Genomic DNA, 26,671 nt, shown 5'->3' on the forward strand with positions numbered 1-26,671 from the left:
CGGGGCGAGGCCTGGCTGCCCGCTCCGGGGCGTAGGGCCGCACGTAGGTCAGCGCGGTTTTGTGAGGCCGCCACACCCCGGGGGCGCCACAGGCCGGGGGTCCCCTCTAGCAACCTCAGTGACACACGCGTGGCCCGCGGCTCGATGGTACGTGGAGGTGCCACGCGGCGCCGCTCTAGTTCGCCGCTCTCGCTGGTCGGCGGGGGCGGTGGCTCGGCCACGTGGGGTGGGCGCGGTCCGTGGGGGGCGCGGTCGGTGGGGAGGGGGGCGAGGCCAGCGCTCATGAATATGCAGCGGCGGCGGCGGCGGCGGGTGAGCGCGGGTAGGGCGCGGGGTCACGGCGGGAGCGCTCCGCGGGGTACGGTACCGGAGCCGGGGGGGGAGGGGCGCCGGGCGCGTGGGTGGGGTTTCCCGAGCACGCGGGTAGCGGCAGAGCTTAGGGTCCTTGAGGCGGCCGAGGCCGTCGTGCCCGCCGGGGCCGAAGCTTGGTCTGCGGAGTGCACAACGGCCGTCTCGGCCTCCCTGCGGCCCCTCCTCGTAAATCGAGCGGGGGGCTCCGTTGCCATGGCAGCGCGCCTAGGCCCGCCCGGCCACTCGAGCGGGGGCTGCGTTACCGTGGCAACGCGCGCAGGCCCCGGAGGATGGGAGGGGGGAGGGGGCACCCCTCTCTCCCTTCCCCCTTCCAGCCCCATTCCACTCCCCCCTTCCCCCCCCCCCCCCGCTTCCCTTCGCCTCGTCACCGAGCGAGGCCTCGTCAGCATCCCGGGGCTGCCAAGGGGTTGGGAAACGGCCTCGGCGGAGGGAGGAGGGGCGGGGGGGGGCGATGGCTTCCAGATGTGCCCCCTCCGGTGCTGTTTGGCCGGGGCGGGGAGTCCAGAGGGAGAGGGGGCCGAATGGGGGTTGGGGGGGAACGAAAGGGGGACCCCGCGCCGTGAGTGGGAAGGGAGGGAGCGGGGAGGAGGCGAGGGGAAGGCAGGGCAGGGCCGCGAGGAGGAGGAGGCACGAGCGAGTTTTTCCTGTCCCCGCAGCGCCAGTGAGTCACGGGAGCCGTGCGGCCACGCCAAACCGGGCCTGGGGATCGCGGCCCGCGCCCCTCCAGCCCCCCCGTCCCGGCCATGAGGCGGCTGCGGGGCAGGTGAGGGGGGGGAGTGACCCTGTAAGGGCCCGACGGGCTGGGGATTGGGGCGTGGGAGCGGGCTGCTGCTGGCAGACTGGGGCGGCGAGGGCTGACGTGGTGTGTGGAGGACTTCCGTGAGGGAACGGGCAGTTGGTGGTGGGGGCTGGCTCAGGTGTTGGACGCGGGGTCGGTGAGGGGCTGGCACGGCCTTTTGGGAGGCTCGCCGCACGCGGAAGCCAGCCCAGGTGAATGGGGCCGGGATACACGTGTTTACTGAGGTGTGCAAGGGACCGACAAGGTGTGCGCTGTGGCCGGGTGCTGCCGGCGGGCTGGGGCAGTGTACAAAGGGTGGTGCGGCCAAACGGAGGCTTGGTGGTGAGATAGTGGGTTGGCACAGTGTGCGGTGCTGGTATGAGTGAGAGGGAAGCCAGCAACACGATGGAGCACGCTGCAAGTATGGCAGAGACTGGGAGCGTGAGGGTGAATGGGGTGGTGGGACCCAGAGGACAGGGTGGACTAATGTTTTTCCGTGACAGTTCTCCCCTCTCTCTTCTGCAGGGGCTGACTGCACGCTGAGTCTGCTGAGCATTAGCTCCGGCTTCACCATGGCCTCCCAGCCCCAGTCCCTGCACCCTCCATTGCCCTGTGCCTCTGGGGGGACCGGACTGGTGGCTGGAAGCCCCGAGAAAGGTGAGAACCCCCCAGACCTCTTCACGTGTGTTTTTATCCCAGAGCGAGACGTCTCCAGGGGCTGTTGTGTTTCTCCAACTCTCCATGTTTCTCCTCGTCTCTCTCCCACAGGCAGTCCTCGCCCCAAGCCTCCTGTCCGGCCCAAGCCCCGTGTGCTGCCCAAGCCTGCTGTGCCTGCCAAACCCTGCCTGCCTCACCCCCCACCAGCACCGCGGCACTCTCGTCCTGAACTGCCCTCAGCAGAGAAGATAAACCGCCTGGCAGGACCTCAGCCATACAGTGGGGGTGGCTCTGGGGTGGCCCTCAGACGCCCCTCTTTCACTATCAAGTCACCTGAGACCCCCAATGGGAAGGGGCTCCCATCCCCATCAGTTTTGACTCCTGAAGACCCGTGTTCGACCCCCAGTGATGAGGTGCCCCTGGCCCCATCGACACCTTCCCGCAAAGGTCCGGCTCCCTTTAAGGTGACACCAGTGCCTGTGGCAACCAAGCTGGAGCGATTTCCAGGCACCACTGTGGAGGAGATTCTGGCCAAAATGGACAGCAAGGAGGGTCTGGGAAGCCCTGACCGGGCCCGCCTCTCTCCCTTTTGCCCCGATTCTTCCTCTCGCTTTGGCTCCAAGACCTTCACCGCCTTCCGGAGACGCCCTAGTGGGGAGGCAGATGGAGACTCCCCTGGTGAAGCCCGCCAACTGCTCCAGCAGGCTGAGGGAGAGCTGGGGACAGGGGGTGACAGATGCCCGATGGTAGAGACGAGGTGAGGGGCAGAGGATTGGTCCCAAGGACGGGGACCCATGGGGAAGCCATCAGTGGGCAGTTCTAGGGATAGAAATTAATGGAGCTGGAGGGAACCTGAGGTCTGATCACCAGCACAAGGCTGCTGTTCCTTCTAACCAGCAGTGCCTTGAGCTGCCTTCGTGGGAAGGCTTGGTCACCCGCAACAGCTCTGGTGGTTTACTAAAACCACAAGAATGGGCTGGCCCAGCTGAGGAACTGCCTCCGTGCTTGCAGCCATCTGGGACTGGAACCTTGCCAGGCAGCACTCCGTTGCCCAAGCAGGGAATAACGGGGGGTTACTGCCCCTGGGAAATGTTCCCCCTTTTCCCCACTCTATTTTATTTTTACCAGTCCGTGCCAGAGCAGAGAGGCCTCAGATCTGTGGGACTCCTGGCTGCAGGATGGGCTGGTTGAAAGCCAGCACTTGGCTGTGCTCCCTAAAGCTGGGCACCTCTGGGAGCAGGGCAGGGGCTATTTTAAACCAGAGTGTGAGAAACTTGCACTCCAAAGGATGAAAAACTTTCCAGAAAAGAGGTTGTAGCTGATTTGCCTTTGCAATACTAACCTACCTGATAATTCAGGGCATGTTTTGAGTGCTCCTTACAGAGAGTTAAGGGCTGATTGTGGTCCTTGTCTAAATCCTTCTGTGGCCAGAGCCGGATCTGGGGTTGGGAGGCGCGTGCATGTGGGAAGAAGAACGGGGTGCAACCATGTTTACCCTCCTGCCTGTTTTTCTCTGACAGCAGCTCCTCCCCAGCCGGCCCGAGCTGTGCCGGGGACCCCTGTGGACTCTGGAGGCCACCGTCTCCCCCTGACGTGAGTTCTCGCCGCACCCTCCTGCGTCGCGGCCGCTCCACTCCTGGGCTCTCTCCTTCGGGGCTCTCCTGTCTCCTCCGGGGCTCCCTCTCTGCGGGGTGCGTCTCTCCTTTCTCCTTCGGGTGCCAACTGCTCTGGGGAAGGCGGGTGACTCCATTGCAGCCCCAACTCCCTCACTGGGTGCCCAGGTGCTGGGCTGGGCTCTTGGAACAAGAAGCGAGTTTCAGTTCTGGTGCCGAGGTGGGGACAGGGTGAAGCCGTGAGTCACCAGCTGAGATTTGGTGACCGGGCAGGTATGTTATAGGCGGGCCCATTCCGCTTCCCTGCCATGCCCCCTCCCCATACTCTGGAGTGATGATGGAGACACCAAGGTGGCAGGACTACTGTGGAGAATTAACCCTTAACTGCTCTAGTCAGGGTTTGGCCCACCCCTTCAGGTTGATGCTGGTGTGTCTTGAGGATGCCCAGGCCCAAGCGGGGAAGATCGGGGTGATGGTATTTTTATTTCTTCTTGCTTCAGTTCTTCCTCTCCATGTCTGTCTCTGCACGTTGATGGTTGGTGGGCATCAGCAGGGCTGCTGAGGCAGAGGAGCAGGGCTCTCGGCACTGCTTGGCCCTGACCTGAAGAGCATGCAGCTGGAATGGGAACTTCTGGGAGCTGCCGAGGCTGAGTCACACAGGAAGCAGCTCTGGTGCTGTCAGGATGTGTGGGCACTTCTTGCCCACAGGGCTTAGGGAAGATGGGTCTTGGGACTATGATTTTCACTGTACATTGGAGCTGTGCTGGCAGAGGGGGGCTGAGAGCTGTGGCTGGGTGATGCCTGGGAGGTTCCTCTTGAGTGACTTGACTCTCCTCCCTATTCTTCCTGCAGCTCTCCTCTCTCCAGCTTGGACCCCCTGGCTCCCCAAGATCCCCTGCTTGCCCACCCCCAGGAGCTCCTTTCCAGCCTGCCGAGCCTTCTGCCTCAGCCCCTGGTTCCCCTGATGCCCCCCCAGAGCTGTTGGCTCCTGGCTCCCCGACCATGGCCTCTGAATCCCCTGAATCTCCAGCTCAGCCTCCGACTGAGGAGCTCTTGGCCACCTCCATCCAGGCTCCAGGTGCTCCCTCATCTGTGGCTGAGCCCTGGCTTGGTGCCTCCCGCTCCCCAGGCTCCCCACACACCCCCAGCGAGGGATCCCCCACTCCTGCCAGCCCCTCCACACTGGGCACACCCCAGCTGCCCCCTAGAGCCACCTGCCCCCCCGGCTCACCTGAGTCCACCACCGAGCCTGAGCCCTCGCCTCCCCCGAGCCCACCCCCTGAGCTCCCTGCTAGAGCTTCTTGCCCTCCAGGCTCCCCTGGGGGTCCCGATGACTCCCCTGTGTCCTCTCGGACTCCTGAAGGTCCTGATTTCAACCTTCCTCCCTCAAGCAGAGACTCAGGGCTGCGACGCTCATCAGAGGGGGTGCTGCGGCCCCCTCCCAGCGAAGGGCAGGGCATGGGGTTGCTGGGGGGCTCACTGGGCGCCCTGCCCCAGCCTGGAGACCTGCCAGCAGAGCATTTGCTGAGCAGCGAGTCCAGCTGGAGCCTTTCCCAGTCCTTCGAGTGGACGTTCCCCACACGGGGGGCGAGGGGGCTGCCATCCCCACCCAGGTCCCCCATCCAGGAGGCAGCTGACTCGGGGCTGTCTGAAGAGGATGAGTCAGACAGGGAGGGTGCAGCCACTGGATCCCATGGGGACAGCGGGGACACAGGTGAGCCTGGCCTTGCAATGACCGGCAGCTGGGGAGCAGAGGGGGCTCCATGCCCGGGAGGTCCTGTGGCTCAGCAAGAGGCTGAGAGCTCAGAAGAGGAGGAGGAAGGAGAGGCAGAGCTGAACAGCACCGAGCTCCACATAGTGGAGCCTAGCTTGGACCCAGCTGAGCCCGAGTCCCCTGTCAAGGCTGCTCCACCAGAGCCAGCCCCCACCGAAGCTGACGCCTCCTGGGAGCCAGCAGGCGACTCTCCTGCAAGCCTACAGGGCCTCGGTGGGCCAGGCCAGGATGAAGGCTCCTCAAAGGGCCCTGATGCCCACACTGACCCACGCTGGCTGACCGAGCTGCTGGCATCACCTAGGACCCGCACATCAGGACGTGACCCTCTGAAGGCCGAGGAGCAGGAGGTGAGGGAGTGTGAGGCACCAAGGGTTAACGGCACGTTGCGTGCAGCGGTGCGGTTGCGTCCCTTTCGGTGCAGCAGAGCTGTCTGACGAGTTGGGTGGAGGCTGAGCAGGAGTGTGCGGTGCCTACGGGGAGAACTGGGGTGGGGCGGGGAGCTGTGTGTGCACTGGAGAACTATGGCTGGTGAGTCGGGGACCACGGCCATCCTCCGGAGACTGCTGGCCAACCTGGAGCTGCGGGATGAGCTGGAGAGGGCACAAAGTGCTGCAGGGTCAGAAAGGCCCTGGATAGGCACAGTGGCTGTGAGTACAGGCAGCTCACGAGGCTGGGGGGTGAGCAGTGGGACCTGACTCCCCTTTGGAGAGGATTATCCTTGGATATCCCCCAACCCTTTTCAGACTACCCTCTGCAGTGTTTCTCTAACCCTTTCTCCTCTCTTTGACTCTCTTTCTCCAGGGCCTGCTTGGCTGGTCACGGAAGGACCTGTGCAGTGAATTTGGCATTGGGAGATCTCACCAGGCTGGTGCTTTTGACTGGAGCCAAAAGGCTGTGGCCAGGCAGGAGGACTGGTCTGGTGAGATGGAGCAGGATCAAAAATTTAGGACCAACTCAAGCAGGAACAACAGTTGCAGTATCAGTGATATGAACCAGCAGGATAGAGCCTTTCGTGCTGCTGAGAGGGACTGGAGCAGCAATTACAAAGGGACAGAGCTGATGGGGGATACGAAGCTTGGCAGCAGTGACTGGCCCAAATCTCATGGTGGGGGGGAAAGCTGCCTGCAGGATCAAGACTTCAGCAAACCCACATGGGGCACTGGGTATGGCTTGGACAGTGCAGGCAACAGAGAGGAGGTCAGCTCTGGGAAGCCTGAATGGAGCAGTCCCTACGGTGTGGGACATGGCCAGCAGCAGGACAAGGAGCTGAGCTCCAGGCAGCCCGGCTGGGCTGGCAAGTATGGCTCTGGGGAGCTGGAGACTCACAGTGGGGATGCTGCACCTGTGTGGTCTAGTGAGTATGGCACCGGTGATGCAGACATCAAGGACAGGGAGGTCACCTCGGATTGGGCCAGTAAATACAGTAGCAGGGATGTTGAGACCAAGGACAAGGATTTTACTCTAGGCTGGGCTGGCAGATCCAGCACTGGGGACGCTGAGACCTCGGACACAGAATTTTGCTCCAGCAGGTTGGCTTGGGACAGCAAATACAGTACCAGAGACATGGAGAGCCAAGATAGGGAGTTCAGCCCCAGCAGACCAGCCTGGTCTGGTGAATACAGCACCCAAGACATGGAGAACCAAGATAGAGAATTCAGCCCCAGCAGACTGGCTGAGGCCAGCGAATACATCAGCAGGGACATGGAGATCCAGGACAGGGAGTTTAGCCCCAGCAGGCCAGCCTGTGCTGAAGAGCACAGCACCAGTGATATGGAGAGCCAGGACAGGGAGTTCAGCACCAGCAGACCCACCTGGCACAGTGAGTACACCAGCAGGGACATGGAGAGCCAGGACAGAGAGTTCAGCCCCAGCAGACCAGCCTGCACCGATGAATACAGCACCAGGGACATGGAGATCCAGGACAGGGAGTTCAATCCCAGCAGACCCACCTGGCACAGTGAGTACAACAGCCAGGACATGGAGAGCCAGGATAGGGAGTTCAGCCCCAGCAGACCAGCATGTGCCGATGAATACAGCACCAGGGGTATGGAGAGCCAGGACAGGGAGTTCAGCCCCAACAGACCAGCTGAAGCCAGTGAGAACAGCGCCAGGGATGTGGAGACCAAAGACAGGGAGCTCAAATCCAAAAAACCAGCCTGGGATGATGAATACATCACCAAGAACATGGAGAGCCAGGACAGGGAGTTTGGCCCCAGCAGGTCAGTCTGGGCCAGTGATTACGACTCTGTGAACACCAGAAAGGGAGAATTTAGTTCTAGCAGGCTGAGCTGGGCTGGTGAATGCAGCATTGGCCAAACTGAACTGGCTAATGCTTTTGGTGTCAGAAAAGAAGACTTGCCTGGCTTGTGTGCCCCCAGTTGCCCAGGCCAGGAGTCCAGCTGGGGGAGCACTGACCAGCAGGAGAGTGGCACCAGGGACTGGGCTGAAGAGCTGCACCTTGGAGGAGCTGAACACCAAAATCAGTTTGGTATCATTGGGACAGAGCGAGTGTCCGATCTCTCCAGCACTGCAGTGTCAGCAGACAGCCCGATGTCCTGGGCAAACAAAATGAGGTCTGAGGTCCTGCAGGAGCCCCGGCAGCCCCTGGGAGACTGGCACAGCGATCTCTCCTTCAGCACCTCAGGTATTACCGATAAAGTTGATGAGGGTGAACCAGGCCAAATGGCCTGGGATGAGGGCCTGGCAGCTGTGGGCAGTTCTGCCCAGCCCCAGCAAGCCAAGGTGGAGGAACCAGGCTGGAGCCAGGACCTGGAGGAAGCTGGCTGGAGCGAGAAGCTGCGTGAGGCTGAGGCCAGGCGCCAAGAGTGGGCCAATGCCTTTGGGGCCCGCTGTGCTGCCAGGAGCCAGGACTTCAGTGCTGGGGAGCGGAGCCTGGGAGGTGATGGCGGTTCGGCAGATGGGTAAGGAGGGTATGGCTGGTGGGGAATGGAGTCTGGGAGGTGCTGGTGTTTCCTTGGCCTCCTGAGAAATTGGCAGAATGAGCCCCATGCCTTTATCTTACCGAGATCCGGGGAACCCCGCACTCTAGTTTCAGCCATAGTTGAGCTGGGGATTTCCAAAATGATAAATTCCCACAAGTTGCCATAATGTAAGAATGCCAGGAGGAAAAAGGCAAAACTCCTGCTGGCCTGAAGAAGGTCCCAGCCTGGTTAACATGTTGTGGGTGATTCCCTGCCAATCTTAAGGAGAACTTCCCAGAAGTGCCACCCCCTTGGTGTGGATCTCACTTGGCCTTTTGCAGTCGACTTCTCAAAGGAGAGGTAGAATCCCAGACACCTGAGTTCTGTCTCTGACTCACCCACATTCACAGGAACAGTGGCCTTCCTTATGTCTTAGTTTCCCCTGAGGGCTGACAGGGAAACTGGGAGAGATTTGGGGCTGGACAAATTGTGTCCTTTTGTCTTCCCCACCAGAAGCCCTGAAAACATCCATCTCTCAGACTCCAGCCCACCACAGGGTGATGATGCTATGGCCGAGCCTGCAGCTGCTGAGTCCCCCTGGAGCGAATCAGCTGTCCCACTGCTGAGAACAGACCCCACGGAGCAGCAGGACCTGCGTGAGCTGGCTCCTGCCCCACTGCCACCAGAGGCTGCTGGTGAGACCCAAGAAACAGAGAGCGAAGAGGCTCCTTCGGATCACGCAGATGGGAAGAGACCAGTGAGCTGGGAGGAAAAGAGGCTCTCTGCGAGTGCCTTGCAGCCCGAGGGACTTCTGGACCTCTCTGGTCAGGATTTCACGTTTCTCGAGGTGAGTGGGGAGGATGGAGCTTCTGACTTCCTCCTGCAGCCCTGAGGAAGCCCAATGGTCGGGGGAATGCAGACAGAGGCTGCAGATACAAGGCCACCCTATACTACAGGAAGGCAGCCACGATGGGAGATCCATAGAAAACAGTGGAATGGATGAGTGGGTGGATAGACTGGGAACCCTGAAACTCCCCTTTGCTGGGCACTGAGCCGTCCCCTGGGCTTTGCAGGACACAGAGGTTCTGGACAGTACCATGTACCGCAGCAAGGCCAACCTGGGCCGCAAACGAAGGCACCGGGCACCTGTTCTCCGCCCCGGGGCCGCTTCAGAGGGGGACAGCTGGATCTTCCAGGACTCCACAGGTGAGAGCCTGCAGGACAGTGACAACAGGATAGTGGGACGGGATGGTGTGCTCTTCGAGATGTCTCATAGTGATGCTGTTCCCCACAGAGCCTCGTCCAGCCCGTGCAGCAGCATCCTCCGATGAGGAGGCAGCAGAAGAACCCAAGAGCCGGCGGGTGCGAGGGTCCCCGCTGGGCAAGGGTGTCAAGGTGCCACTTTTCCCTGGCCTTACCACGTCTGCCCTCAAGGTAGGGCCTGCTGGAACCTCAGGCAAGCAGATGGAAGGGACATGATTTCTGAAGGGTGGGGTGGAACAGGCAGGTTGAAGGACAGTCCAAGGCAGGCAGCATGGAGAGGGAGGGAGAGGATGCAGTGGAAGGATTTGAGGATGCTGGGGGCTGAGAGCACTGTGTGCCCATCTGACTTCCCCTCCCAGGCCAAGCTGAGGGGCCGAAACCGCTCTGCTGAGGAAGGGGCATCGCCAGTGGACAGCAAAGCAACCCCCACAAAGGATCCTCATGTGCAGCGCTCCAAGTCCTGCAAGATCCCTGGCCTGAGTGGGAAACCCCTGGCGCTGCCCCCTAAACCTGAGAAGTCTTCAGGGTGAGTGCTGGGCTCAAGGAACAGTTGTGATGATGCTGGGTGGATATGCCAGGTTGGGTGTTGGTGTGGGACTACAGACATGCTGGGGACACTGGGGTGCTTGTGGGTTGTGAAGGAGTGGGCAAAATTGAAGTCTCAGAGGCACTGTGGGCAGCGATGCAGTGTTGATGGGATGGTTGGAAGTACTGTGGGCTGTGCTCAAGTCCTGCAGCTGCTGGCTCCGAGGAACCGTGTGCTCCAGGCTGGTATTTCTGGTGCTGGCAGTTAGCCGGAGGCTGGGCCGGACCTTGGGGCTGGAGCTGGGAGCTGGAAGTGAGGCTTACTGGGACCAGCATTCCCAAGCCCTGTTGCCTGGGAGAGCCGGGCTGCTCCACCCTAAACAGTGCTTGGGCCGAAGCCCTTAAAGCCACAGCTGACTCAACTACAGCTCAGTTCCCTTCCCCTCTCCTTGCCTTTCTTGGGCTGCATGGTCCCTCTGGGGAGAGCAGCCCTCTCCAGGAGGATCATCTTGGCTCGATCTGGATCTGAGCCCCTAGAGCTTTGGGAAAAGCCCTTGGGGCAATGGGTGTATTTCTGGCACTATGGCACTGTGGTGCCAGCGCCTGTTTGGATCTGTGCAGGTCAGACGCCTCCCCACCCCACTGGCTGCAGGCGCTGAAGCTGAAAAAGAAGAAATCGTGAGCTGATCTCATGGGGTGAGTGCCAGCAGAGTGATGCTGCAGCTGGGATGAGGGCTCAAGGGGATGTTCCTCCAGCTCTGGGTCACCCCTAGAGCCGGTGCTTCCTCCCTGGCCCTCACCATATCTTCTCCTTCCCCGTGTCTCTTTCAGGCTCGCTCTCCTGTCCAGCACGTTCTAGGAGGCTGATGGCTGGCATCCCCAGGATCAGGCTCCCTCTTCCCTCTAGCAGGACACACACACACATCTATGCACTTTGTATGATGCTCGCAGGGTTCCCTCCCCACTCCTGTCCCTCTCCGCTCCCATTTCCCCAGAGTTTCTCTTCCTCTGCGTCCCCCCCCTTCCTCATGTCCCCTGGGGGCTGGAGGTGGTCAGCAAGGCCCCACCCTTCCCTGACCTCCCCCTGCTCTCCTATCACCCTCCAGACAAAGAGCAGCAGGTCATTATTTTGGTGCCACTTGACAGGACAATAAAACTTTGTTGGTTGGTTTGGTGGGGTCTTGGTTTTTCTGTAAGATCCTTGGTTCTAAGTCCCCCTGCTCCCCCGAAAGGAGGTGTACCCTTGGAACATTGGGGAAACCTGGTGTAAAGACTGCCACCAGGAGGAGCTCTCTGCCCTCTGTCCGCAGCTGGAATATAGGTAGGTTGCAGTTGTGCTTGTGGGATGCACGGTGCCACCCTCACCACCCTCACTTTGTTCACTGTCCCCATGTCCCTGCTCCCTGCCTGGATAACAGAAATGCAATGGGAGTGCAAAAACACTCCTGCACACGGGGACTGTGCACAGGGCCAAGGTGGATGTGCTCATGCAAAGCAGTTGCAGCACCCACCCCGCTGGTGATGTGCACACACTCATCCCTGTCTCCTGTGCTCACCCTTTCTCCAAACTGTGCCCCAAGGCCCTTCTGCCTCTTCCCTGTCTGCCTCCCTACTGTGGGAGCTGGTGCTGGGTGTTGTGATTACTCTGAGGAGGAGTGGGGGCAGCTCCTGGCCCCAAACCTTCCTGGCAAGCTGAGCAACCCCAGGCAAGTCTGTGCCAGACTCCACCCAACCTCAGAGCTGAGCTGGCTGATTCCACGTTCTGCCACAGGGCTGGGATTTCTTTCCTTTCTTCCTGACACAATCCAGGCAGCATCACCCATCAAATGCTGGCTGCCCCCACAGTCCTTCCCCAAGATCTCTTCAATATCTGGCTGTGCCCCAAGCCCTTTCCCGGCCCTGAGATGGGAACTCCAAGCTGTTTATTCTCAGCCGAACCAAGCGGAAAGAGGGGGAGACAGATGGAAAGATGGAACCAAGGAGTTGTTTCTTCCCTGGTAGGATATGAGTAACTCCAGCTGACTAGAGAGGAAATCACCAAATCCCACGTTGAGGTGGTTAAGCTCTGCCCTTCTTGGCACAGGGAGTTTGGGCACTGTGAGAGTGCATCCCTTTTGGCCACGCATTCACAGGGCTTTGGAACAAGCAAGACCCACACTGAATGGGGACAGTGTCCCAGCCACAGTGAGAGGGACATCTCTGGGTACCCGCAGTGCACCTGGGAAGGCGCCGAGCCATTAGCTGATCTCAGATCTCCTGATGAGCCTTATCAGGGTGGTGGTGGGGCTGGAGGATGCTTTGCCCCCCCGCTGAAGCTACAGAGGAATCTCAGCCTCTTATCTCTGACTGCGTCCAGTGGCTGCTGCAACCCCCTGAGCCTCTGTGTGCTGCATTCCTGCCGTCTCACAGAGCGCAGTGGGGGCATCACTCACCCCCCACCCTCATCCCCAGCTGTTTTTGGGGCACGCATTGCTGTCAGCAGTCTGGAAAGGGTTACCTGTTCCCTGCTACCCACAGGAGCCAAAAATAGTGGGGAGCGTTATTAATAGTGATCCTCATTCCCCACGCTGGAACATCTCCCTTTGTAGCAATTTCTGGTGATACCAAGGGTCTAATTAACATTTTCTTTTATTTCCCTGTTTTATTCAATTTATCGTCTGTCTTAACTAACAGCTTTATGTGCCTTTGGGTTTTGCACAGTTCTGTCTCTTCTTCTTCTTCAAAAAAAAACCCCTTATTACTTTAATCTGAGTCAGCAGCCATCACACGCACTGAGTTTTAAAATCTTTGTCTCTAATTCCTGCAAGCACCGCAGGCTTTAGCAGTGCTGCAACCTCCCTACCTCACGGGGTTAACTTGAGCTTCCGAAGCTGACTCTGTCCCAGGTAATTGAAATATTTCATTATTCGTTATCTCCCTCTCCAGCCTGATTATGTCCCATTTGTTCTCACAGGGCTGAGTCAGATTTTGGTCCTTTCCTCCCTAATTTCAGAGACCACTTGGGGCTGCCCTGTGTTTCAGCAGCCCAATGAATTTGCCTCTACTTTTGGCTGCACAGATCCCTCTGTTCATTCATCGGTTCTAAGGGCAAAAGGCACATTGTGGCTCCGTTTTTCAGGCTCTGAGCTCCAACCCTTTGCCTCTCTCAGCCCAGCTGAAGCTGGAGGCTTATCAGCCACAGACCTTGGCATCGGGAAGCCAGCAGCTTCCCGACCAAAAGCTGCAATCATGAGAGTGAAGCCGTAGTGGGACAGTTCTGTTCTGCAGCCTGCCAGTGCCTTCCTCTTGCTCTCTCCCAGTGGTTCTTTCTTTGGAGGTGAACTTTCCAGCTTTGTTCGCTCATGGGAAGGTGTCAGCGCACAACAGGCTCCTGGGCACGCCGTGCTCAGCGTGTGGCCCTGGCAATTTGGACCCCCTCTGTGCCACGCATGACTGCAAAACACCAAACCTCAAATGCAAAATGCAAGATCCTGAGTGCGAAGCAACGAGTGCCAGGTCCCAAGTGCAAAGTTATCACAAATGCAAAATGCAGCCATCCCAGGTGCAGCAGCCCCAGTGCAAAATGCCAAATGTGAAATCCAATTTCCAGGTCCCTGCAGGGCGGCAGACCCATGCTTGGCTGTGGGGCTGCAGCACCAAGCCCGTGTGTGGGGGGGAGTGGGGTTATCTGTTGGGCTGATGTGTTGACACCTGGGTGAGAGCCAGATGGGAGGCGGGGGGGGAGCTGTGAAATTTCCCACGGGGCTTCCCCATCCTGTCCATCCTACTGAGGAGGAGGGGGGCGGAGGGCGGGGAGGAAGGGGAGGTAACGCGGTGGGATTCGCTGGGCTGGGCTCAGAGGGCCGGAGGAGGTCGGCGGTGAGCCTGGGGATGAGCTGAGCTGCACCCAACCCGGCTGGCGGCATGGAGGAGACGGGGTACACCTACCCCGAAGGGGACAACGAGACCGATTGCGAGTATGAGGAGTGGGGTTTGTCGCTGGCCCTGCTGCCCACCATCTACCTGCTGGTCTTCCTGCTGGGCACGGCGGGCAACGGCCTGGTGCTCTGGACCATCTTCAAGGGCGGGCGGGAGCGGCGGCGCTCAGCTGACACCTTCATCGCCAACCTGGCCGCCGCCGACCTCACCTTCGTGGTCACACTGCCGCTGTGGGCTGCCTACGCCTGGCTAGGCTACCACTGGCCCTTCGGCACGGCCGCCTGCAAGGTCAGCAGCTACCTGGTCTTCGTCAACATGTACGCCAGCGTCTTCTGCCTGACGGGTCTCAGCTTCGACCGCTACCTGGCCATCGTGCGGCCGCTGGCCACGGCCAAGCTGCGCTCACGGGTGAGCGGGCTGCTGGCCACCGTGGCCCTGTGGGTGCTGGCAGCCCTGCTGGCCCTGCCGGCCCTGGTGCTGCGGCAGGCGGCCGCGCTGGGGGGGGACACTAAGGTCACCTGCTACATGGACTACGGGGGCCTGGCGGCGCCGGGGACCGAGGCTGCCTGGGAGGTGGGGCTGGGGCTCTCCTCCACGCTGCTGGGCTTCGTGGCCCCCTTCACTGTCATGCTGACCTGCTACTTCTTCATCGCCCGCACCGTGGCCACCCACTTTCGCCGCGAGCGGGCAGAGGGGCCCCGCAAGCGCAAGCGGCTGCTGACCATCATCGCCGTGCTGGTGGCCGCATTTGGCGGCTGCTGGCTGCCCTTCCACCTGGTCAAGACCCTCTACGTCCTGATGGACCTGGAGGTGCTGCCCTGGTCCTGCGGCCTGCACGCCTTCCTCAACAACTTCCATCCCTACTGCACCGGCATCGCCTACATCAACAGTTGCCTCAATCCTTTCCTCTACGCCTTCTTCGACCCCCATTTCCGCCGTGCCTGTGCCGCGCTGCTCTGCTGCCGTCCCCCCGGGCCCGGGGCCGAGCGCTCGGGCAGCTTCTCCTCAGGGCACAGCCACCCCCCTGGAGGCAAGGGGGCCCTGGCTATGGGGGGCAAGCTGGACCCTGCCACCCAGGAGACGCTCTTCCGCGCCTGAACCCCCCCCCTCCCTGGCAGCCCCCCGAGCTGGTCTCCTTGGGGGCGGCCCCTGCATATATAGGGACCCCCCCCTCCCCTCCTCTTGGTGCCTCAGAGCCTGGCTTGCTTTGGGGAGCCCTGTCCTTGCTTGCGGGAGGTGTGGGAGGAAATTGAAGCACGGGCTGGGTGGGCTCCCCTCGTCCCCCGGGGGGGTTTGGGCAGGGGCACGGCCAAGCTGTGGGATTTGTGACAAATAAATGAATTTTGGTTACATAAAACAAAAAGGTGTAGGGTTTGTGTGATTCCTGGGGGGGGAGTTGGGGGAAGGGTTGGTGGAGAGGGGTGGGGGCTATACTGGTCCAGGAAGGGTTGGGGGGGGTGTGCACACAGAGGCATTTCTGTGCACCTCAGAACCCAGGGAACTCCACCTCCTCAGATCACCCTGCTCACAGGGTGGGAGCTCATTGAGTGCCTGATTGCATCAGGTCCTTTCCTACCAAATCCCTTTTTCAGGTTTTTACCTTTATCTGAGGCCAGATCCACCCCAGGTGACTCACCCAGGGCTTTGATGCCCACAGAGCCAGGAGACATTGCCCCAGCCTGGCCACCACTGCCCCCAGCTCAGCATGGGATGGGGCTGCCATGGGGCTGCACCTTCCCTATCCCCAGCCGTGTCCTTCCTCACTCTCCCCTGGCACCAGGCAGGACAATGGCCCACGATAGCCTGGGATTTTGATGAGCCACCAAAACATGCTCCTCTCATTTCCATCTCCAGCCCCAGACGCTTCCTGAGCCTTCGCTTTAAATAAATCTTCACCCTATTTGCTATTTGCATCCTTCATTTACTCACGATTAACTATCCTGTCTCCTCAGCTTTTGTTCCCACTTGGAAAGGATGCAGGATCATTACTGAGTTCCTTGTAGAGCTTCCCGTTGTTTGGCGGTGGGGCTGTGGGGTTTGTGTTGACCTTCCCATTGCCACGGCATCATTTTGGGCTCCAGCCCAGCCAACCATATCACCCCTTGGGGAAGGCCCTTTGTCTTAGCGAAGTTAATAGAGGAGGTGGCCTTGGAGCTGTGGTTTGGATAAAGCTGTGGTTTGGGTGCAAACTGGGCGCAAGCCAAGAGGGCAGTCTATGGCTTTGAACCCTGGTTGGGGCTGATTGAGGTTTCACCTTGGTTTCTCTCTTAGGCTTAAAGCCAGGGGGATTGGGGTGGAAATGCAGCATCTGAGGCCACAGCCCAAAGGAAAATTTGGGGGAGAAGTGTGTTTACATTCAAGATTTCTTTCAGCCTCACTTTTTTGGAAAAAGCAAGAAAAAGAGATCCCCAGTTCCTGCTCATTCACTCTTCCATCCCTCCCTCCTTCCCTCCATCCATCCATCCATCCATCCCTCTACCCATCCTTCCAAATCCCCAAGACCCCATCCTCCATCTGTCCGTCCGTCCGTCCATCCATCCATCCGTCCGTCCATCCGTCCATCCATCCATCCATCCATCCATCCATCCATCCATCCATCCCTAGCTCCAGCCACCAGCCTTAAATAAACTGGCAAGGAAGGGGGGCACTGGGGCCCTGTTTTGGAGCCCAGCAGGGGCAGCTTCCTCCCGGGCAGGGTGTCCGGGTGCGGAAATCGATGCAGGGCGTCCTGCCAGCGGAGACGGGAACTGTGGACTTTCTATCCGGCTTTTGGAGATTTCCCTTTCCCTTGGAGGAGGGAAATGTTCAGTTGAGGAGTCTCTGGGGGGAAATGCAGGGACACTTCAGAAAAACAAGGCCGGAGAGGGGGAAGGGGCAGCAGGCTCGGACCAACCGTCGGAAGGAGATAAGGAAGGTGTTGCCTTCCTGCAGCAGTGCTGGGGGAAAGGCAGTGTAGGAAAGATGAGGAGGAAAGATAGAGGGGGATGGAGGGACACACAGTGAGGGGGATGGGAGCTCCTGCTGGATCCCTGTGCAGCCAGGAGCATTCTTTGGAAGTGTCAGGGAGTGGAGTGGATTTGGGTCAGATGCACCCCAAAATGTGATGCTTTCACTTGCTGCAGCCCACTCCTGCAGTGGAGGTGCTGGCATGGGGGGCTGGTTGACCCCAAGTCATGTATGGTGTGGATGAGGCTTTGGCAAAAAGGTTATTCCGCATGGGGTTGAGCCAAATGTGTGCACAGGCTGCAGCGGTGAGATAGGGCTGATGGATTAAGCAGTAGGGGTGGGAGGGGATGGGGACAGCAGCCCCAGGAGCCTCTCAGTTCATTCCAACTGGGAGGCTCAGTCCCACGTCCCGCCGGGGGTGCAAAAATAATCTCACAGCGCGCTAAGCTGGCCGATGTCCCCAGGTGTCCTGGTTTGCCTTTGAAGTCACCTCCTTGTTGACGCTTTCACGCTTTCCTCCCCAAAGCAAATGGTGGAACAGAGGGGATTCTGCTTTGCCTGCAGCCCCAGGTGGGGGGCCCAGCACCGCGATGGGGAGGGGGCAGCCCTGATTTGACCTGGAAATGTGGATTTGTCAGAAGTGCGCTTACTCACTGAGCAGAGGAGGTTTCAACAGACCTCGCAACTTAGAAATAGCCAAGAAAATAATTATCAGGTGAAAAATGTCTGCTTTCCTCTGCTCTGCCCAAGAGAAGACAGCAAGGGGGAAATTTTGGTCATTGTTTGCCCTGTTTTGTCCCCGTTGCATAACGTTGCAAGCCACTACACAAAATTTGTGCCTGCATTGGGCAGCCCTTTGGGATCTATGTTAGGAGAAAAAAGGGCTTGGGAAGCCCTACAGGCTTTGGAAGGGCACATTTTAGAAGTAATGGCGGGATGAGTTTGAAGGAGTGGGAATAGGTTAGAATGGGAGAGTTGGAAAGGCGGATTCATTGCTAGGGGGATGGGAAGAGTGGAGGGAGTGATGCAAGGATGGACAAACAGATGGCTGGAGAGATGGATGGATGAGTGGAGGATGGAGGGAGGGACAGACGGATGGAAGGAGGGATAGAGAGGTGGGTACGTGGGCAGGGGGACTGGAGGCATGGATGGAAGGATGGGTGGGCAGTGGCTGGTTGGCAGGTGATATTAGTGGCAGGCTGGCTGGGCACAGCAGGACAGGAGGGGCCACAGGAGAACACTCGGCACCCTGCAGAGGCTGAGCTGGGTTCTGCCAGTCCCCAGCACATAGGATGGTCCTGTACACAGTCACCCTCTGCCAAATGCATAGCTGTGGGGTGGGCAGTGGGGAAGGTATGCCAGCACTGGGGCTGCCACCATTCAGCAGCACTGTCCCAGAGCAATGTGTACCGACAGGACGTGGCACAGCTGCTGCCCGACCTTTGGGCCCCAGCACATAGGAACAGCCCTGTGGTCCCCATCTGAGGGGCCCAGCTGTCCCAGGGAGCTGGGTGACACTGCCGTGACCTGACCACTGACAGCTGGGCCCTGCATGCTGGGAGGTGCTGTCGGAGGAATAACAGGAAGCACAGGGAGGGGAAAACATGGTTGATGCCTTCTGCAGGTTGTTTTCCACCTCCTTCCCGGCTGGCCCTGCATGCCCCCGCTGCCGCACGCCCATGTGCCCACCCTGGCCTTGACTCAGGCTGCACTGATGCTCTTTATTGTTGAGGTTCAGCTCTGAAAAAGTGCTCACTGTTACAAAAGTACACGTTTATAAAATGTGTTCTGTACAAAGTCCGGGGGACTCAAACTCGGCGTTTTCCCCCTCTCCTTCCCCGTCTGGCAGTGCTTGACATAGCGTGGGGAAGGGGAGAGGAGAGGGAAAAGGAGGAAAGACACAGGGATAGAAAGAGGAGAAGAAAAGAGAGAAGGGAAGAGAAGGGAAGAGGGAATGGAAAGGAAAAAGATGAAGGACAGAGAGGACAGGAGGAGGCCAGCGGCTGCCCCCACGCCCTGCAATCCTCAAGCTGCAGGACAGGACATGGCCATGACACAGGGACAGTGGTGTGGGGACCCAGCACCCAGAGCCAGGCACCAGCACCAGCTGCTGTTGGACAAAAGTGGCAGATAATCAACATCCTTGGTCCCCTGCCCACCCTGTGCCGGAAGTCAAGATGTGAAAGGTAGGCCTTTTTGCTTCAGAAAGGCAGAAAATGGGCCTGGATGAATTCGTGGATACTGGGAGCTTAGCATTTACACTTTCTCCTCTATCATCCAATAGTGGGGTCTGGAACTGCCAGAGGAAATGCACGTTTTGTCCATTCTCTTCAGAGGCTGCTTTGGTGGGGAGAGAGAAGACTTAGCAAAAAGAAAGAAAAGAGGGAAAAAAGGGATTCTGAGTGCCCTTATCCCAGGAAACAACATGGGCGGGCTCTACTCTCCTACAGGCATGGGATTTGTGGGGTGCAGCCTGGAGCTACAACATTGCCAGAGGTTCAGCCTTGCCATGGATCCATGGCACAGGCACTGCTGTGATGTGCACCCAGCCTTCTCTCCATGCTGCAGTCAGGGCTCCTGGTCCAGCATGGGATTGGGGTCACCACGCCAGAAGTTACCTTATTTTTCTCCATTTTTCTTGTGGTTTTGTTTTGGTTTTGGTTTGGTTCAGTTTGTTTATAAATGGCACATCTACACTCCAGCTACACCCATGGGCAACACAGTGAGAAAACTGAACAGCTCACGGGAAGCCCCTCCTTGAGCTGCATCTGGCAGGAGGATGGCTCTAGGGAGGGTGTAAGGGGTGAGGTACAGGGGCTGTCTCAAGCAGAGTCCCCCAGAGGGCAAGGATGGGAGCAAACGTATCTTGGCAGCAAAGTGCTACGTGACCGCGGGAGTTTTACAGCTGGAGTGGAAGTGTCAGTCTTCAGCCCTATGCCCTGCAGGGATGGCCATGAAGATAGCGTAAAACGCACACGAGAGCAGCGGCCACCCTGCTTGGACAGAGAGGCCGGTAGCTTTGTGGGTTTTTCTTCTTTTTTTCATTTCTTTGGAGTTCCTTTTGCCTCCCAACAATGGTTCCCCAAGCTGTCTGGCCAGGCTGGGTGCCAGGTATGGGCCAAAACCTGCACAAGACTTAGGAGGAGAAGGAGAAGGAGCAGGAAGTGGCTGGTAAAAGGAGATGCTTGCGGGGCTTCAACGCTTGTGGCCCTGGTGCTGTCTGCATGTCCAAGTTGTGGCAAGTGTCACCAGCACCAGGGGCTGTCCCCAATAAGCGTCATGTCCTGGGCTTGGCCCTTAGCTGCAGAGAACAAGCTGGATTTGGGGAACAGGAAGCTGCCGGCTCTTGCTTCACCAGTGCGGTTTTTGGGCTGAAAGCGGCGATTTCTGTGGTTTTCTCCCCAGACAGTGGGCATCAGTATCCCCCAAGGCACGTGCTGCTTTTGGGGTTCTTTCCCACATGGGAGTTTGCTCCAGCTGCAGACCCTGCTCTGTCTCCCCGAGCTCCTGGCCTGGGGTCTCCCCTGTGCCCCCTGCTGCCACCTCCACTGTCCCAGCAGCTGGGGCTTCAAGTTTAGCCCATGTTCATGGTGGTGACAGTGGTCCTGGGGGGCACCAGCCAGAGTGAAAATCCCCCATTTTGGGGCAAAAGAAGAGGAACTGTTCCCCCGTCTCCCCACAACAACCAGGCACAGGGGACAGCGGGAGGGGACAAGGACAAGGCACAGTGTCCCCGCCAGGCAGTGGGGCTGGGGCGGGGAGCAGGGGAGGCTGGGTTGGCTGGGGGCAGAGGGGTGAGCCCCCGTCCCAGCCTCCCCAGCCATACCTAAACCTCCTCGTCCTCGCTGGCTTTGCTCCAGCGGTGACAGCAGTTGGCCGTGATGCCCAGCAGGAAGTTGGTGGCCACCGACGCGATGGAGACCACGAAGCCCACAAAGGCGATGAAGAGATAGTCATCCAGGGTCAGGGTGAGGTGGCACGCCTTGAAGCTCTCCTCTGTCAGCGAGAAGAGGGGCACCTCCTTCACCTCGGGGGGAGCCTGGCACTTGGCCAGCTGCGAATCTGCCGGGAGAGTGACATTAGCAGCTGGCAACACCACCAATGGGGATGCGGAGCTGATGTTGGGGCCACCTACCTGATGTGCAGAGCTGGATGCGGCTCTTCAGCCACTTGAGGAAGGGCTCCATTGCGCAGCCGCACACCCAGGGGTTGCCGCCGATCCGGAGGGTCACCAACCCCGTCAGCCCCTCCAACGCGTCCAGGCTGAGGGCCGACAGCCCCCCGTAGCTGAGGTCCAGCTCCCGCAGCTGCGCCAGCCCGCGGAAGGCCCTGGGGTGCACCGTGCACAGCCAGGGGTTGTGGCTGAGGTCGAGGCGCAGCAGCTCGCTGGCCTCCAGGAACATGTCGGCCGTCACCAGGCTGAAGTTGTTGTAGCTGAGGTCCAGGTGGGTGAGGCGGCGGGCGCCCAGGAACAGCCTGGCGGGCAGTGCAGCCAGCGAGTTGTTGCGCAGGTCGAGGACGCGCAGCTGGGCGTAGCAGGCCAGGTAGCCCAGCGGGATGCTGGCGATGCGGTTGTGGGCCAGGCTGAGGTTGCCGGTGTCCAAGGGCAGCTCGGCGGGCACCGAGAAGAGACGCTGCCCGCTGCAGTCCACCGCCTGCCCGCGGCACGTACACAGCACTGGGCAGCCTGCACCAGCGCCCGCCACCACCACCGCCACCACCGCCACCAGCCAGGGGCTCAGCAGCATGGCGGGCCGGCGGCCTGCCCCCAGGCCCATCTCAGAGCCTGCAGTGTGCCATGCCGGCAGGCCTCAGTGCGGGGACAGCCTGCCGGCTGCACCGCAACAGCATCCTCTGCCCATCACAGTGTGGTGGCCATCCCGGCTGGGGAAAGGGTCACCCAGCAAAGTCTACTGGCAGTGGTGGAGGAAGCACTTGGGACCGCACCCAGGCTCTGAGCTAGCAAAGCGACGCTTAGGGCATCCCACAAACATTCGGGGCCCACTGAGCCTCCCCACAGGGCCGGTGCGGGCTGCTTGCAGCTGCCTGCAGAAAAGAGGGGTGAGAGAAATCCAAGCTAGCAGCAAGCCCTGCTGGGAGCTGTGCGGCTCATGGGGCGTCCACACCATCTCCATGGACCCATGCCCCTCCTCGTCCAGCCCCCATGGTTTTAGCCAAACGGAGGGCCCAGCCCCACCGACTCAGCTTGGCTTGTCCTAGCAGAGCCAGGGGGGTCCCCACCGTCAACGCTCTGCCTGCTGTTGCCAGGCATGCCTTCTTTGCCAGCCCCCGCAGGGATAGCCCCCTCCCAGCGCACAGCATCCCTCGCCTCGGCAGCCCCACTGCCGGCCTGCTCTGCCCCCGCTGCTTGGCCATCTTAGCTCCTTCCTCCCTCACCCAGCACGCCCATGCCCTCCCCAGCTCCATTCTTTCCCCATCTCACCCATTGTGCAGGGGAAACCACCGCCCCTGCTGCCCTCCTTCCCTGCCACGGCCACCAATCCCTCCAATAGTGCTGGGGGACTGTGGGGTCCCCGGGTACTCACGCTGCCTGGAGACAAGTGGGGCACCGCGGGCGGTGAGATGGGGGTCCGTCAAGTTGGGTGAGCAGCTCCTGCAGCCAAGGCTGCTGCCGAGCCTGGCAATCAGAGCAGGTCTTTCCCCACCTCCTTCCTCCCCTCCTCCTCCTCGTCCTCCCTTGTCTCTCTCTTTCTCTATTTTTTTTTTTTTCCTTGAGGGCCAGATACTGACGTTTCGGTGTCTCTTAGCAACTGCCTCCACATCTCTGAGCAACAGGAGAGCAGGATGTGGAGCTGCAGAGCGATGGAGACGGCAGAGAGGAGCAATGCCCCCGTGATGGGGACATCCTGCTTGGGACGACTGTGTGGGATGGAGGATGACAGGTGGCACCTGGCCACGCAGTGACCCCAGCCGGTCCCCAGCCGCCCTCCTTGCTCCCCCAGCCCCAGGGAGCACTCCTGTATGATGGGGTGAAGCAGGGCTTCCTAGATCTCAAAACAGAAGCAAAATACGTGTCACTAGAAGAAAAAATAAGAGCAAATTAGGAGTGATTTCACCCAGCTGCCTTCACCCCAATGAACCCAGGCTGCAGAGACCTGGTGGCCAGGGGGAGAGAGGGGGGTGGAAGGGCTGCGTTTCCATTTAAAAACTGTTACTCTGCTCATTTCATATGGTATTTTGTGTACTCCTCCCTCCCCCCCCCACCACACACTTGCAGCCAGCTTCTTTAAATGCAAATAGCTCTTTCAGGAAAAAAAAAAAAAAAAAGATGCTCTGGAAACACTGCAACAACACTGGTATGACATTTTCTAAAGGAGGCACTTTCAAAATCTAGCCTGCTTGTGTATTTTTCCCATTTCTTTCATTTTCTCCTACTGTTCTCACAGAGCTGCCTCCTTCCCAGCCCCACCGACCCCATTTCTGTATCCTTGTGGCATCATATGGATGCCCGGGGCGGCTGCTCCCCATGGGACGACTCCCCCTCGCCTACAGCTCGCAGCCAGACGGCGCGCGGCTGCCTCTCCCTGTGGTGGGTATTAATTGGCACTGCTCTCTGCCCGGGGTCCCAGTGGGTTTCAAGAGAAGCTCCAGGAGCCAAATACAACCAGACATCCCCGGAGCCAGATGCAGCTCAGCCAGACACGTAATTAGAGATAAGACCGTGCCTGGCTGCAAATCTCTTCCAGAGCAACTATTAGTACGGAGATTTCCACCATTTAGGGCTGCATTTGCAGCAAATTAATGAATAAATAACCCTGATTGAGGCTGGTTGTTAATGGCCGTCAAGGCCGACTGGCAGAGCTGAGCTCAGAGCCTCTTTGTCTTCCACAACGCAGGAGAGGTCGGTGACAACTAAGTAGCCTCACTGCAACATCACAGAGGCACCACTGAGATGGCCACAAGCATCCCTGGGGTGCTCAAGGCTGGGTTGGTTGGGGCCCTGGGCAGTTTTATCTGGTAGGGGCAGCTGTAGCCACGGGAGTGAGGCTGGAACTCAATGACCTTTGAAGTCCCTTCCAAGCTAAGAAATTCCATGAGATGCAACCTGCTGTTAGAGACAGGCATCAGTGTTCTCACTTCATCCTCCTGTTCTTTGCCAGGTCAACCAACAAAGGCAACCAGAGTCCTCTTGCAAGAGCCCAGTCCCATAAAACATGCACACATGGCATAAAAACACAAGCAGAAGAGTGCTGCCTTTTCAGATCAGTGCTCCAAGTTTGCTTTCTCCCTTTGCTTGTTTTGGGAAGGCACTGGCAGTGCACCCACAGCCGCCAGCCAGGCTCATCCCTCAGAGCCTGCAGGGGCTTTGGGAGCTCAGCTCAATGACTTCACCTCATGCTCAGGATGGGCTTCATCTCTTTTATGGGAATCACCTAGTAGCCCACTTCATTTAGTGTATGTGCTCAAGCTGTGGAGAGGAGAAGGAAAGTATATAAGTAATAAAACGCATATTGGTCCAGTTTCCTCAATATCAAACTCAGTGCTCTAGTCTAGTTCTTATTTTACTTTTTTTTTTCTTTTCTATTTAAGTACTCTACAGCCATTAATAAGCTTACACCAGCCCAGAATGCCATTAGGACTCAAGGAAATAGGATCTTGCCAGGATCCGGACAGCAATACTTACAAAGGGCTTTGTTTGACTTTGTTTTGGGTCTCTTTCCATCCAAGAGACATTTTTAGTTTGGCTGACACTTTTTGCAATTACGAGTTGGTGGCAGAAAGCCAGAACCCAAATCTGCTTTCTGAGCCCAGCACAGCGCATTTGTGCCAAGGTAGGGTTTTACAACTTCTAAATGCTTTGTAATCAGCTAAGCAGGTTTTGCTCCTGTCGGATTTGCCTTTGTAGTTTCAGTAAGGAAGTAGATGGTTTTCCTTCCTGCAATGCCTTTATCTACAAATGGCATCAAAACTGAAGGTTGTTGTGCAGACAAGAGCTGCAGATGGGGCACTGCTGCTCTCCTTTTCATGCCCTGCGTGTCATTACCTCATTTTTGCAGGTTCAGTCTCAGAAAAGCTACGCTTGCTTACAGCTGTTCCTCATTGCCAGGAGTGTGCCAATTGCTGGGAGGAGCCTCGATTGAGCCTGAATTTCAGCCTCAGGGCTACTCCCCCTCCTGCCCCTTCCCCTGATAGCGGTACTGGCAGAGTCTGCTATATTTTGGGTCCTTTGCCCTGAGATTGCCTGAGCTTCTGAAGCTTTTTGCTTGAGCCAGACTTGGGACTTTCAGGTGGAGCAGCCTCTTCCCCGTGGTAGGATGCTATGCTGTGCTGTCCTTGTGGGGACGTGGCTCAGGTAGTGACACGTGTCACACAGCGCTGGGGGTCTCCCCCTGGCACTGCTGCTCTGGGCCCTTGAAGCCTTTTCATAGATGGATTTTAAGAATGGGGGGATGCATGAAGAGCTACAGGAAAGGAGGCTTGTTCCTTCAAGGCAACTGGAGAAGGCCAATTGGACAGACACCAAAAACCTTGTGCTGCACTGCTGTGTTGAGGGTTCTGCCCTGGACACCATGATTGATAGTGGTGTTGGAGCACAGTCAGCTCTGCAACGTGGCTGCTTTGCTCAGGGAAAGCAGAGGACCCAAGGCTAGACCCCGAGTTCGTAGAATATCCCAAGTTGGAAGGGACCCAACAAGGATCCTTGGCTCCACACAGGACCACCCAAAAAATCAAACCCTGTATCTGAGAGCACTGATGTGCTCCCAGGAGGCACAGACACATGAGTAAGATGGTAGGCATCAGACAAGGAATTTGTGGGATTTGACTACAGCGCTTTCACCTGTTGCTAGGAGCTTTATGAAAATACAGAGCAGGAAGCTGCTGGAGGGCAACAGGAGGAAGCAAAGCAGGGGCTGGGGCATGTGCGAGTGTCCGGCCCAGGTCACAGCTCCTCCCATCCCTGCTGGCACAGCAAGGATGCTCTGCGTACCATCTGAAAGGCTGCAGGAATGTATTTTGACTCTTCTGCTGAGCCTACATTTGGGAGAAAAAAAAATGAAGCCTATTTATGGATACTGAAGATAGCTTGAGGCATCATAGACTGTAAGTCAAAGGGGCCTGCCCCTTATTATTGCACTTTCCCTAGATATAATTTGGTACCACATTTTTACATTAACGAGTCTCTACTACAAGACTATAAGAGAGAAAACTCATTTTCAGATGGAAGAGTTACAGTACTCTTGGGAAGGGATAGAGCCATCCCATAGCAGGGGCTGTATTTTTCACCAGGGTACTCAGCTACTCAGCCCTGACAATGAGCTTAGAAAGAGGGAATCTCTCAGAGGTGGATTCAACTTATCCTTTCACACAACATCAGCTCCTTGTCCCAGCCCTTACTCTGTAGTAGGGTGGATGCTGCTCAGTCGCCTTGGCTTCCTGTTCACGTGCTACAGCACTGTGTCATTACTGCTGGATACTGCCCTGCAGCTGCACTTTGGCATCTTATCACTAACAGCTTGGAGATTTGCATTGCATTTTGTCACTTACAGCTGGGAGATTTTTATTTTTCACTCTGGAGTGAGCTGGAGCTGCTCTCAGCATCATTGCCCCCGGGGACATGCGAACAAGGAAATTCAACAACAAACAAAACCAGATACAGCTGTTACAGATACCATGCACATCAGATTTGGAAGAGATCCTTGTAATGCTAAAAGTATCTTCCAACATGCATTGCCAGGCTCTGGTTGCATAGGCTCAGGGCTGATCCTCCTGAGGAGCACAGGAATTACTACCTGGAGCTGAGATACATGTTATAGATCCAGATGGGACCTCCTCCTCTGTGAAGGGAAGGAACAGAGCTGAAGGTGCAGAAAACTAGGGTGAAACAATGGAAAAATACATGAAGCTTCAGTGTTTGGTCCCTGGGATTGGGAGCACACCAAAG

General features: G+C 58.2%; 3 protein-coding genes across 9 annotated transcripts; 2 read left to right on the plus strand and 1 right to left on the minus strand.

The window, feature by feature from the left end:
- The first annotated feature begins 184 nt into the window (after positions 1–184).
- Positions 185–11,074, plus strand: CNOT12 (CCR4-NOT transcription complex subunit 12). 7 transcript variants are annotated; one of them, XM_085224420.1, is made up of 13 exons: positions 185–312; positions 1,029–1,135; positions 1,676–1,807; positions 1,919–2,564; positions 3,328–3,400; positions 4,273–5,541; positions 5,996–8,115; positions 8,629–8,962; positions 9,189–9,321; positions 9,410–9,549; positions 9,738–9,904; positions 10,525–10,599; positions 10,735–11,074. In XM_085224420.1, exons 3-12 carry the CDS (start codon positions 1,723–1,725, stop codon positions 10,583–10,585), a joined length of 5,028 nt encoding a protein of 1,675 aa, XP_085080546.1. In that variant the 5' UTR covers positions 185–312; positions 1,029–1,135; positions 1,676–1,722; the 3' UTR covers positions 10,586–10,599; positions 10,735–11,074. The 7 variants fall into 7 exon arrangements, 6 of the variants coding, with proteins under 6 accessions (XP_085080546.1, XP_085080548.1, XP_085080545.1 ...); XM_085224422.1 differs by having other exon boundaries at positions 222–322; positions 1,029–1,156; XM_085224419.1 differs by having other exon boundaries at positions 222–322.
- Positions 11,075–13,716: 2,642 nt separating this feature from the next.
- Positions 13,717–15,184, plus strand: APLNR (apelin receptor). The gene has a single exon (XM_085224489.1). The coding sequence runs from the start codon at positions 13,807–13,809 to the stop codon at positions 14,917–14,919; it is 1,113 nt and encodes a 370-aa protein (XP_085080615.1). The 5' UTR covers positions 13,717–13,806; the 3' UTR covers positions 14,920–15,184.
- Positions 15,185–18,413: 3,229 nt separating this feature from the next.
- On the minus strand, positions 18,414–22,334 carry LRRC55 (leucine rich repeat containing 55). The gene is made up of 2 exons (XM_085224490.1): positions 20,903–22,334; positions 18,414–20,829 (listed from the first exon to the last, which is right to left on the minus strand). Exons 1-2 carry the CDS (start codon positions 21,543–21,545, stop codon positions 20,594–20,596), a joined length of 879 nt encoding a protein of 292 aa, XP_085080616.1. The 5' UTR covers positions 21,546–22,334; the 3' UTR covers positions 18,414–20,593.
- Positions 22,335–26,671: the final 4,337 nt, after the last annotated feature.

The sequence above is a fragment of the Meleagris gallopavo genome, chromosome 5 (assembly GCF_905368555.1).
Source record: "Meleagris gallopavo chromosome 5, MGAL_WU_HG_1.1, whole genome shotgun sequence".
In the NCBI taxonomy this organism is placed as follows: domain Eukaryota; kingdom Metazoa; phylum Chordata; class Aves; order Galliformes; family Phasianidae; genus Meleagris; species Meleagris gallopavo.

Bases quoted from the DNA above. Each gene is read 5' to 3' on its own strand.
- CNOT12 (XM_085224420.1), top strand. From the start codon at position 1,723: ATGGCCTCCCAGCCCCAGTCCCTGCACCCTCCATTGCCCTGTGCCTCT. The intron at 9,322-9,409 runs GTGAGAGCCTGC...TGTTCCCCACAG, and splicing joins GATCTTCCAGGACTCCACAG to AGCCTCGTCCAGCCCGTGCA. The intron at 9,550-9,737 runs GTAGGGCCTGCT...TTCCCCTCCCAG, and splicing joins TTACCACGTCTGCCCTCAAG to GCCAAGCTGAGGGGCCGAAA.
- LRRC55 (XM_085224490.1), bottom strand. From the start codon at position 21,545: ATGGGCCTGGGGGCAGGCCGCCGGCCCGCCATGCTGCTGAGCCCCTGG. The intron at 20,830-20,902 runs GTAGGTGGCCCC...CTCTCCCGGCAG, and splicing joins CATCCAGCTCTGCACATCAG to ATTCGCAGCTGGCCAAGTGC.
- APLNR (XM_085224489.1), top strand. From the start codon at position 13,807: ATGGAGGAGACGGGGTACACCTACCCCGAAGGGGACAACGAGACCGAT.